The 12041-nt window shown below is 42.4% G+C and overlaps 1 protein-coding gene across 1 annotated transcript; it reads right to left on the bottom strand.

The window, feature by feature from the left end:
* Positions 1-902: 902 nt before the first annotated feature.
* On the bottom strand, positions 903-10310 carry klhl32 (kelch-like family member 32). Its single transcript, XM_020607945.1, has 7 exons — positions 10299-10310; positions 9881-10096; positions 6803-7529; positions 6473-6531; positions 4313-4505; positions 2701-2795; positions 903-1222 (listed from the first exon to the last, which is right to left on the bottom strand). Exons 1-7 carry the CDS (start codon positions 10308-10310, stop codon positions 1061-1063), a joined length of 1464 nt encoding a protein of 487 aa, XP_020463601.1. The 3' UTR covers positions 903-1060.
* Positions 10311-12041: the final 1731 nt, after the last annotated feature.

Genomic DNA, 12041 nt, shown 5'->3' with positions numbered 1-12041 from the left:
GTAATGCTGCTAAATAATTCTTAGAGACTAGTTACAGTCTTCATTAAAATACATTCCAACACTACTTATTTATGTAGCATATTTATTCTAAAACCTTTCTATGAATTCTTTCAGACACAGTGGGAGAGATGAGGGAAGTGCAGGGATCACGTTTTCTCTCGGTCACAGTATGTGTTTGAAAATCAACATAATACAATATTATCATATCATATACACACTTTGGAGACTATTCAGCATGTATTCTCTGAATAATGACAATAACCAGACATTCATTTGAACATGAACGGTCTTAGGTCCTGAGCATAATAAAAATCTCACACTCACACATAAGTTGACACACATACAGTAGTCTGTCACTGCTGTTGAAAGAAAAAAAAATTAAGGAACTTATTTTATTTAATATGACCTAAAAAAATGACCTGGTCATTTACGCACTGATGAGCTTCAGCCTCAAGCACTTGACACTTGTTAACCCGATCTGTAATTTCCAAGTACATGAGAGTCAATGAGAGAGCAGGCTTGTGTGTTTTTCAGGCCACCAAAGTGATCGTAATAGTTTGATGGAAATGTTACATAGTTATTTTATCTAGAAAAAGGAGTTTCCTTCAACGTATGGACAAACAAGTGATTCAGTAATACCTGCTTACTGTAAGTCACTTAACTGGTAATAGGAGCAGCATGTTATTCCTGTCTTTTGAGGGAATTCTAATCCCTGCCGAGTTGTTTAAATATGCTCCTCACGTCTTCACTGGACATCATGAATGGCGCGTTGGTCTTTGGGGTAATGCTGCATTACTGTGAAAGCTGTTGCTCTTGCAGAATAGCATGGCTGTTGTAGATCAGAAAAATAGTGTTATTACATCTGGATGTCAAACAAACCCCTGTACAGCCCATGTTGGATGTCAAACAAACCCCTGTACAGCCATGTTACAAATGTAACAGGTTCCAGATGATTGCTATGATCAGGTGGTTTGTCAGTCAATTCTGACTGTCCAGAGTTGAGTTGACTTGAGGCTCCTCCATCCACTTATGTGTTCATGGAATTTTGTTCCTCAGTGATTTAAACAGTACCTATCCTGTGATGAGGAACTTGTAAAGTCTGTAGGTTTGGGCAAGTGAAGTAAGGAGCAGGGAGGAAACAAGTTGCTATCCCATTGGAGGCAAATGGAAGTGTTGGCCCGTAGAAAACCTCCTCCTTCCCCTGTGTGCTCAGATCCAGCACCTGGAAAGAGGATATATGGTTCTCCTCATAAACTACATTCAAGTACAGCAGCTGTAAATATGACTTAGTGGGTTGTGTAACAGGCTAGCACCATGGTTCGAGGCATGCCAATGTTGGTCTGTCTGTTGGCCAGTTCACCACTTTGTTCCAGACTGAACTACTAGTTGGATTGCCATGAAATTTTGTACAGACATAATGTGAACCCTGATAAGTTTTGGGAGCACCTGACTTTTCCTGTACCACCAGTGGCATGTGGCTTTCAGTGAAATTTCACAGCAGCTATTGGGCTGACATGACATTCTTGCCAACCTCAGGGTAAACTGTAATCACTTGGAGATTTGGTTTATGGCCAAATACCTGCAAAACTACACCCCCATCTTAGAGCTGTAATTCTTAGCCTGAACCCAACCCGACCCGACCGTCAGGCACCTGACGGGTCATTTTTACTCAGGCCGGGCTCGGGCTCGTGCGTTAAATGAGTGGTCACGTGATGCGTTTCAATTAGCGCGAGAAAGATGCATTGCGAAGAACGATGATGGATGAGGTGAAACAAAGGCTTGCCTCTGGCGTATATTTTTTGGTTACACCAGCAGCAGCTAAGTCTGAGGTGTGGCACCATTTCGATCATGTGCATAACGAGAACAATGACCCATTGGATTATGTAAAATGCAAGAAATGCAACGTTCTCTTAAAATACGACAGCAAAACAACAGGGAATTCCTCGCTGAGAAGGCATGTTGAGCGATGCTGTGTGCATGCGCCGTGCGCACATTTGAATAATGTCGGGCTGTAAACGGGTTCGGGCTATCAATCAAAAATGTACTTGTCGGGCCGGGCTCGGGCCAAATTCTGTCAGGCTCGGGCCCTGTCGGGCCTAACTTTTCAGGCCCAATTACAGCTCTACCCCATCTGCCTCAGCTGCATTTTGTGTCTTTCTTACCTTAACATGGTAAACATTATAACTGCAAAACATCAACATGCTAGCATGCTGACATTAGCATTTTGTGCAAAACACTGCTGTACCTCGGTACAGCTTCATGGTTGTAGACTCTGTCTGGTGTAAAACCAAAGGACAGACCAGTTCAGTAGTGGCAATACATAAGTTCATACATAATAAGAATTGTATTTTTCATTTTGGTTGGGATGTTACCTAAATATTGTGAACAGTCAGCTTTGTTTGTATTTCTGATAGTATTAGATTATTGGGCAATGCCAAAACATCTGCTTATGATCAGGAATTATTATATTTTTACAGTGTAGATAATGCACATTTTATTTGTCATTTAATACAATATTTCTGACAGCATTTGAAAACAACATTGTAGGCCGAGGCTGATGAACAGAGAAACGTGGTTGTAATTTAGCGCAGTGGATATTTTATAATTAGCATTCTGCTGCTTCACCTCACTGTATGAAGAGCATGTTCTCAACAGTCACTGAATTCATATCACTTTATCTGAACAAAAGACATCTCTCACCTGAATGCATGCCAGAGGCTCGTTGGTCCAAATGGAGTACCCTCCGACCACATAGATCCTGTCATCGTGAACGGCTACTCCCGACTCATTTTGACCTGAGGAGCACAGAACCAACATGATGCTTCACTGTGCCAAGCAGAGGGCATTCTGACAATATGACTTCCAAGTCCCCCAGAGGCAGAGAGAGAGATAAATGGTGAATGATGGGGCAAGGGCGGGAGTGTATGGATGGCTAAGACTGAGCTCCTGTTCTCTTTTCTGTGACTTTGTCATAAACTTTTACTAATATAACAGGAAGCAAGGATCGTGGAACAAACGAGGAAAGTCATCCAGCAAAGAGATGGAGGGAGGAGTAGTAAACTCACCTGAACTTTAAACCCTTCGAGTCTTCATTTACAATTACAACCATCCACTACAACACGAGTTCATATGGCCACATCCTAGAGTGTATGCAAAGGAGAATGCATCTCTAGTGCCTGCACTCCATCCCACCTCCACCAGCCAGGAGGTTACTGATGCAACATGCCCTCAGCTCCAAAGTAAGGCTACACAGTGTACCATGTGTTTCCATTGTATAGCATGCTACCACCCCCTCACAACCAGCAGGGGGGCATTATGGTTTTATTTGATGAGAGGATGAAGCAGAGAGCTTAAGTCAGCCTATGTTTACACACCCCACATGCAGTATTTCATTTAACTTAAAAGTGGTATATGTGTTCATGTTCAGTTAGCTTTAAAGCTAACTCAAATTTTAAACAATAAATAGGACTAAATATAGTTAAAGTTAGTAACAAAACATTATTATGTATTAAGAATTTAATACTAAAACACTGTCATGAATCAGACATGCAAAGTCATGACTAGTGCATGACAATACATGACATTATTTTTGTGAAGTAGCCTAATCAGTTCCAATTTTGTCAGAAAATTGTGCATTCATGTATGACCCTATCATCCAGAGAAGCTGATTAAGGAAGTGTGTTTTCAGGACCATTATTAGAAAAGTTGACCGCCAGTAATGTCAATCGAATATTAACTCTGCTTTTAGCTCTGTTTTGTTGACACTTTAAAGCTCCACAGAGCTGAGGGCAACTGCAGGTCAAGTAATATTTCTCTGTGGGTTTGTCCCTGCAGGCAGCCTCTTTCACATACAGGTAGTCATGTGAGCCATTGTTAATCGAAAAATATTGATTACAACAAAGGGAGAAAAAAAAAAGATTTCACCTGGTATTATCCCCAAATTCTGCTTCATCAGGATTGTATGCGTGGTTTGTTTAGTCTGTATGAAAACTGAAGCTTAAGAACCACTGAAAGTGGTTTCACACAGAATTATATGTGGGACTCTTACTTTGAAGTTGCCAAATAACCAAAATGGGCAGATTTAATGACATTTGGATGGGGCCAGGCTAGTTGTTTCCCTCAGTCTTTATGCTAGGCTAAGCTAATAGTCTCTAGACTGTAGCTTCATGTTTAGTGTACAGACATGAGAGTAGTATCAATGTTCTCATCTAACTCCTGGCAAGAAAGCAAATATAACAAGTAGTAGTCATCAGTAAGAATATGTGAGTGTGTTCTGCACATTCACATGTGTGGTTCCTTCCTTTTTGCCCACCTGTGAGGAGGCTGAAGGAGCAGCGTGTCCACTGGTCCAGGTCCATGTTGTAGGAGTCGATGTGGCGGACGAGGATGCGGTCGTTGTTGTAATCCAGGTCGTTCCCACCTAGGACGTACAGCTGTCTCCTCACTGCTGCCATGACATGGTAAACTCGCCTCTGCAACATGGGACTCCGGTCCAACCACTGGTCCTAAACGAGGTGGATGAGGGGGTTAAAGTAGATTGAAGGGAAGAAAGAAGAGAGAAAATGATGTGGTGCAGATGAGAAGGAGGTGAGATGTAGTATGAGGAGGGAGGGAGAGAGAAAGAGAGGGTGGGAAGGGAAAGAAGATGAAAAAGAAGATTAATATTTAAGCATGCCCATGCATGGGTAATTGATGTATGCTCAGTGCTAGATAAATAACGTGACACTGGAGCTCTGGTTTGTACTAATGACTTCCCTCCCTATTTCTAATCATATGTTTCAGCCACTCCATTTTACACCATGGATCCCTGCTCATTTCACTAAGTGTGTCGAAGCTTATTTTGTGTCGGTGTACGTGTGTGAGTGCTTGATTGAGGCAGAGAGAGTGTGGTTTTGTGTGTGTGTGTGTGTGTGTGCTGTGAGCTGACGGGTGGCCATCTGTTGAGGGTAGAGTGGGTGGGGGGTTGCTGTTTCTCTGGCAGGTGAATGTAGATTCATGGTGAATACAAATGAGACTCTCCACCTCTCTTTCATTTGCTTCTTCGTTCCCTCGCTTCTACGCTGACATGTACAAACACAGACCCATATGGATACGCTCCTTACACATATACATACCGCCATACTATATACAGCCTCACAGATACTCAAGGCTCTTTAACTGGCTCATATACATACACAAACTGAAAGAGCAGCTACATTCCACTAAACTGCAAATACAAAAATATTTGTATTTGATGAAATTCATTCTTACCCACAATACACCAAAGGGGTGTAACAAACCGTTTTTCCATGTTGTATTTAAATTATAGTTATGACCTATATACAATAGTGGGAGGCTTAACATTAAAGGAATGGTACCAGTGTTTTTGTAGCTTTTGGCTCCATAGCTAATGATAATTTTCTGCTGATTATATTATAAAATAAGCTGTAGAGGTTCAAGATTTAGGTGTGGTTTTCTAATTTTCCAGGATGCCATTGGTTTTCATTAATTTCCATATGGTGTGAAAATCAATTAGCAGACTCTTGACACCTGCCTGTTGTGTAATCCATCACAATGAACATACGGTCTGCATTAATGTTCAGAAAAAACTCATTGTTACACTGATGAAGTTTAGAAGTGTAGAATGTTTTAAAAAAAATGATGCTCTGTTACCTTACAAAAATCCTATGATTTTCACAGATGTCAATGTACTTAAAATGAACTGTCATGCCAGGTCTGGTCTATATAATCCACAGTCACAAATTTGTTTCAGAAGGCTTTACAAACCAAACACTATAGGGTTTCCTCTACCCTTACATCATTTTTTAAGACAAGGAAAGACTGCCAACATTTTTATCAGTGGAAACAAGGCAGAGAAACAAAGGGCAAACATGCAAAAGTATGTAAGGCAGATCGCTTTCCAAAGAAAAACAGCTATAGCAGTATGGAGAAACATAAGTTAGTTTGTTTTTGACCCTTTATGCCCAGAGCTGAATGAAACCCAATGGCTGCCTGGAAACTAGTAAAAATACATTACATGAATGATCTGATTTTGTTGGCCACTTGGAGGCAGTGCAACAAGCTGTAAACCCACTACAAATAGGTTATTTCTTTATAAAACAGATATGATGAACATGTTAGCAAATAGTTACTTATCTATACACATCCAGCAGACAAGTTACACCATTAACATTCATTTAAATTTTCAAGTCATGTTTCTGGCCATTTGGTGAATGCAAATCTAATATTTACTCCCTTTTATCTTTGTTTTGGTCTCTACCAAATCCTAAGAGAAATATTTGGCTGTTTAGCTGCTACATGCTCCACTATGTTCACTAGATCGTCATTAACTTTGCCTGTCTTCTGTTTGGTGCTGGGCAAGTAGTGTATAGTAGGGTTTTTTTTTTGTTTTTTTTTTGAAGGAAACAGCTGCTTACTGCTCATAAAATCAGTGACAAAACAAAAATCTATGGTCTCATCACTTCATAGTCACCTGTTCTGGGTCGTATACCATCAGTCGATTCTGGTACTGGGCTGTGTTTGTCACCCCACCTGTAACACAAAGCAACAGCACCCTGGGCTTTTATCTGTGAGTGAAACACTTTAATACAAATACGCATCTGTAACACAAAGCAACAGCACCCTGGGTTTTTATCTGTGAGTGACACACTTTGATACAAATACGCATAAAAGCAGTGTGTGTCCTCACTAAATGTCAAGAGTGTGTCTGGTATATAGGTACATGTAAAGGGCTGTGCAAAGTGAAGGTTAAAGTAGTGCTTATAAGTATGTGTGTGTCTGCTTCTCCCTCATCTTTGTGTACCTGAGACCCAGAGCAGGTTGTCAGCCACACAGCCAGCATGGCAGGACAGTGAGCGGTCGAAAGGTTGGACAAACATCCATTTGTTTCTCTTGGGACAGTAGCGCTCCACAGAGGGCAGCACCTGCCTCAGTTCGTTCCTGCCCCCCACTGCATACAGGTACTGACCCAGAGCACCCAGGACAAAGTGCTCTCTGCAGGCCTTCATGGGGGCTATCTCGGTCCACCTGTTGCCCCTGGGGTCATACCTACAGGCGGCCCTTACTGCACACGTCCTCCCGGTGGCATGCTCCACCTCACCACCCACAACAAATAGGAAGTTCCCCATTACGGCCACACAGTGGTGACTGCGTCCAGTGGGCATGGGTGCCAGTTCGCTCCAGTTCGACCCACCTGCAACACGTACATGCTCCAGTGCAGCTGGATTGAAGTACCGCAGCTCCCTGACTCTGCTCACCTCCCGCTTCCGCCCGCCAACTATGTAGAGAGTGAGGGACTGGAAGCGAGGCCTAGTGCGGGCTGACTGGTGGAGAGGCTGTGCAAAGGTGGCGTGATGGTAGTCCAGGGCCTCATCCACCAGGGCAGCAGCAGTAGGGCTGGACTGGACCAGACGGTGGCTACGGGCAAGGTGGTGCAGGGTGGGGACGTCCATTAGGCCATAGCGGACATGTTGTAGAAGATCCTCAGTGTACTGGTAGCGACAGTCGTGTTCCAACCACAGAACAACCAACTAGAGGCAGAAGGAGAAGAGAAGAACAGTTATGGACTGTATCACCTGCACAAAAGGGAAAATGTTATACAGTATGTGCCATATAGTTAGCATTTAGGGCTAATAAAGATTAAGCTCAGCAAGGCACATTGGAGCTCATGTGGTGCAAGTAACCATTAACTGTTTTCATAAATCTGGCAGTTGCTGAATCACATTTTAACATCAGATTTGGTGGCTACAAAATGATAGATGTATCAAAATAATGTTTAACTTGAGGTACACTCTTCATTCGTCTAGACCAATATTAATACCTCTGGGGAGGGTGTTTTTTAAAGCATGCTACATAAGGTTTAGCTCCTTCTCCATGCAAATAATTTTCATACAGTTCCTGTAAAAGAGAGCAGGAAGGTGTTATAGGCTAGAGCTAGAAACAAGGTTAAGAACAGAGAGAAGGAGACAGGAATAAAGGATACAAGAGGATAGGGTTGGTGAAAATAGTGAAAGATTGGAGGGGTGAGTGAGAAGGTGAAAAAAGAAGGAGAGTATCAGAAAAAACAAGGGAAGGACTGCTAATCAAAATTGTTTCTCCACACACCTATAGGCTATTGTGGCAAGGCTGAGGCAAGCTTGCACTGCATCCATACTTGCCAACACGCACACAAGCATTTATTAATCAGCAGCATTCAATATACAGACTCTAAATATCCACAGGCACCTTTCTTTGTTTAAAGCAGGCAAACCAGGTTAGAGAGAAGGGATTTAATTGAACTTGAGAGCAGTGGAAGGTTATTTAGCTGCAAGGAGGTATGAATATGGGCGAGATGACTGGCCATCACCGATAACTCTTATCAGCCAAACAAAGTGGTTTTTAACCAAATCCAAGCAGAAACTGAGAAATTAGTACAGTGGAATAAAGGCAGGTTGTGACATGCCATGGACAAACCAGACAAAAACACTGGAAAAATTTCAGAGTATCCCAACTGAAATGACAAGGCAGAATTTGATGTGTGTATGATGAATGATTGTGTGTGCACAAATACTTATGGTGTATTACATTATATAAGCTAACCTAATAAAAGTGCATATCCTTTCACTCAAAAGCTGTAAACATGCAGCAAACCTGCAAGTCAGAATAGTCTTCTTGGTATTATCTCCGCTACTCTGCTCTCTCTCCCTCCCTTTCTCTATTGCTCACCCCGCCTCTCTCCTCGTCATAGCTCTGAAGTGACAGCGCGTGTGTGTGTCTGTGTGTGTGCACTATGGCAGCTGACTGTGAAGGTCACACTGCATCACACAACTTCCTCAGGGCACAGAATAAATCAACTCCTTCTCCCTCCTTCCCCGTCGCACTGAAAGAGAAAGTGCAAGAGAGAGTGTGTATGTGTCTGAAAAGGAGAGAGCAAGGGAAAGCGATAGTGATGGTTGTGAAGGGAGGGGGGAACGCTACAAAAAGGCAGAGCAAAAGATGGCAAGAAAGAAAAGGAAAGAAATAACAAAGCTCGAGAAAATGTGATTTCCAGAGCATGAGAAACTTTGACTGACTATGATTGACAGCCAAGCTATATCGGTCCGGTATTGGCGGGTGCAAACCCCCCACCCTTTTGGATGACGGCCCCCGCTTGCTGTTCGTTTCCGTCTGATGCCCAAATTAACCTTCTAGGCAAAGTGAAGGAGGCCCAAAGCAGCCTAATCAGAGGCTGATTATGGCTGCGGCGGCTGGCTAAAGGGTCAGGGTAATTGTGCCATCAGAGGCCTGATTGTTTTCAATCAGACGGGCGGCCGAGTGACAGCTGGGGGATTGGGGCCCTGATGGAGCCGCGGTGGGCCTAATCAGAGAAGAGAAGAGGAGAAAGACAGCAAGGAAGAGAGATGGGGGGGGGACTGATTGGTGCAAATGAACAGTCAAAGTGGCAAGTCCCCACCTTGCACTACCGCTTCACTCCACAGTACTGGCAGTTCATCACACATGCACATGCATGCTCGCATGGATGCAGGGTCTGACAGTCTATCGCACACGTGCACACACAGTCAGAGACAGTCCTTCCTACTGCATACCCTCATTAATATAAACAAACAGTATGCAGAGATGCAGATGGCAGTGTTTAATTTGTTGTTTATTAATCCGGGTGTTTGCTCTGTGTTGTGCCATGCATTTCTATTTGTGTGTGTGTGTGTGTGTGTGTGTGTGTGTTACATATACTGAACATTTTGGTGCCAAGATTCAGTTTACAAGTAGAGATAATTGTTTCTCACTTTATTTTTCATCTAAATATTACCTTAACACTTTAACACCTTAATGCTGTATCTCCAGGTGTCTCTAGTTGCAAGGTAAACCTGTGACGACCCTGTACACACACATACAATTCCAGTACCTTCCATATCTCCTCTTCACTCAGGGAGGTGAGGCGGTCGCTCTTCAGCACCTCCCTGAGGAGGCGGTAGGGCAGCTGCAGAGCCTCGTCCTGCCGGCTCTGGCTGAGCTCCGACAGATGCTCCACCAGGAAGCCCACCACAGCCTCCTCTAAGGAGGGGAGGTGTAACAGGTCGGCCACACGGTACAACTCCAGGTAGTTCACACTGCTCAGCTCCTACAGGGGGAATATATAAATACACAGATGAATGCACATCTTCACCATTTTCATACTGCTTCACAGACAGCTGTCAGGCCTTATGATGTTAAAATAGGCGACAACATGGGAACTAATGAAGGTAACAGACCGGTGACAAAGCTGTCTAACATGTCACTCCAAAAGCTTCCATAGGTGTTCACCTAGGATGAGATCTGCTGACTGTGAAGGCCATAGCATCTGAATCACATCACTTTCATACTTATCAACCCATCCAGTGACCCCTCATGTCCTGTGGATGGGGCCACTGTCATGCTAGAAGAGACCACTTTTATTCAGGTGTTTCCTATCATTTGTCTGCTGTTTGTAGGCAAACACACCTCACCTGGATCCCCTTTACAAAGCCTGTGAAACTGTTACACCTACCACTTTATCTTCATTTTGAATAATCCAGACCAGTGTCCACTAGTTGTACATCTATGAGGACAAAATTTTATGGTTTGATTTCAAGTGTTTTATTTCAATTTAAATGCCTTCTCAATACTTAAAAAGAGCATCTATCTATTTATTTATTTAAATATGTCAAACTGTGAATCAGTTTCAGTTTGATAGTTAAATGATAACATCACAGACATCATCAAATGTGGAAACAGAGAAAAGTGTAAATTTAAAAAACGAGGGTCTGACTACTGGAATCAGACTGCCACCTTCTGGCTTTCCTTCAGTACAACCAGTAAAAACATGGATAATTGAATGCATCCCCGTCTACTACTCCACATTCAGCCAGTAATAATGTAGTATTACCACAAATCGATCACTTAAGGCTTGCTAAGTCAATATTATATATCTTATTCACTATATTTCATTACAACTTCTAATTTACAGAAAAAAGCATGTAGCATATTTCACTTTGAAAAGTCTCAAATTAAAAAAGTAAAGGCCTTCATTTGAATTTTGATGATGGTTATACAAATAACAACAGCAACAATCACATATATGACAACAAAAATGTGTATTTGATATGATTTCAAATAAAAGATTTACAGTGCTACACACAGTGAGTGTGGTATTAATTGCAGTTATTCCAATATTAAGTTAACTGACTTCTGCATATCAGTATCTATCATTCTGGAGTTAGATGATCCTGACAGGCTGATATAGCTGACTGTAAAGGTAGTACTGTGCAGCAGTGTGTACTGTATTTATTATTCACACACACACACACACACATATATATATATATATATACACACATACACACACACACACACACTCAGTTGATGTGACTTGGGTCCAGTACACAAACATGTTAGCAGGTAAAGAGATTAACAGTCACAAAAACTCATGACTTATTCAGCAGTTTGCTGTTTTGTTTATATTAGAAGGTAGGGGCAGCTAATCAATATCCACACACAGAGAGGAGGGTTTCCAACCACCAGATGGCACATTAGAGCTACATTTACTATTGCGCCTTAACTGTGAGGTCTCTGAAGATAAAATACAGTATAACAAGATTACAGTCTGGTGGTGGGGACCTGGGAAACAGCGCACCAAATGAAATGGTAGGACTGTATACAGTACATATGCAATTTTAAAACCACTGCTACTGAAACTACCTGCAAATAGAGGTAAAACACAAGACAGAATATCAAACACCTCAGAGTGATTCTGTTCTACAGCAACCTCAGCCTGATTTGTCTTTGTCTGCAGCAGGGTTTGGCTGAGGACAGTGAGCTGACTTTGCTCGAGCCATCTCTGTGATAAGCATGAAGGCGGGTGGCTTAGTTCATGAACGCTAATGAACTCAGGCACTTTAGATGACAAGTATTCACCCTGCTGACGTCTCCTTGAGGAACACACAGAAGCTGGGTTTCTGTTCTCTAACACACTCATTGTTGCCAACTTGGCGACTTTCTCGCTAAATCTGGTGACTTTCCAAATCCTCTTGGCGACTTTTTTTGTCAAA

This window comes from Monopterus albus, unplaced genomic scaffold, assembly GCF_001952655.1.
Source record: "Monopterus albus unplaced genomic scaffold, M_albus_1.0 scaffold90.1, whole genome shotgun sequence".
In the NCBI taxonomy this organism is placed as follows: Eukaryota; Metazoa; Chordata; class Actinopteri; order Synbranchiformes; family Synbranchidae; genus Monopterus; species Monopterus albus.
Note: the sequence above shows the minus strand (reverse complement) of the source record. Positions and strands in the feature narration are given on the sequence as shown.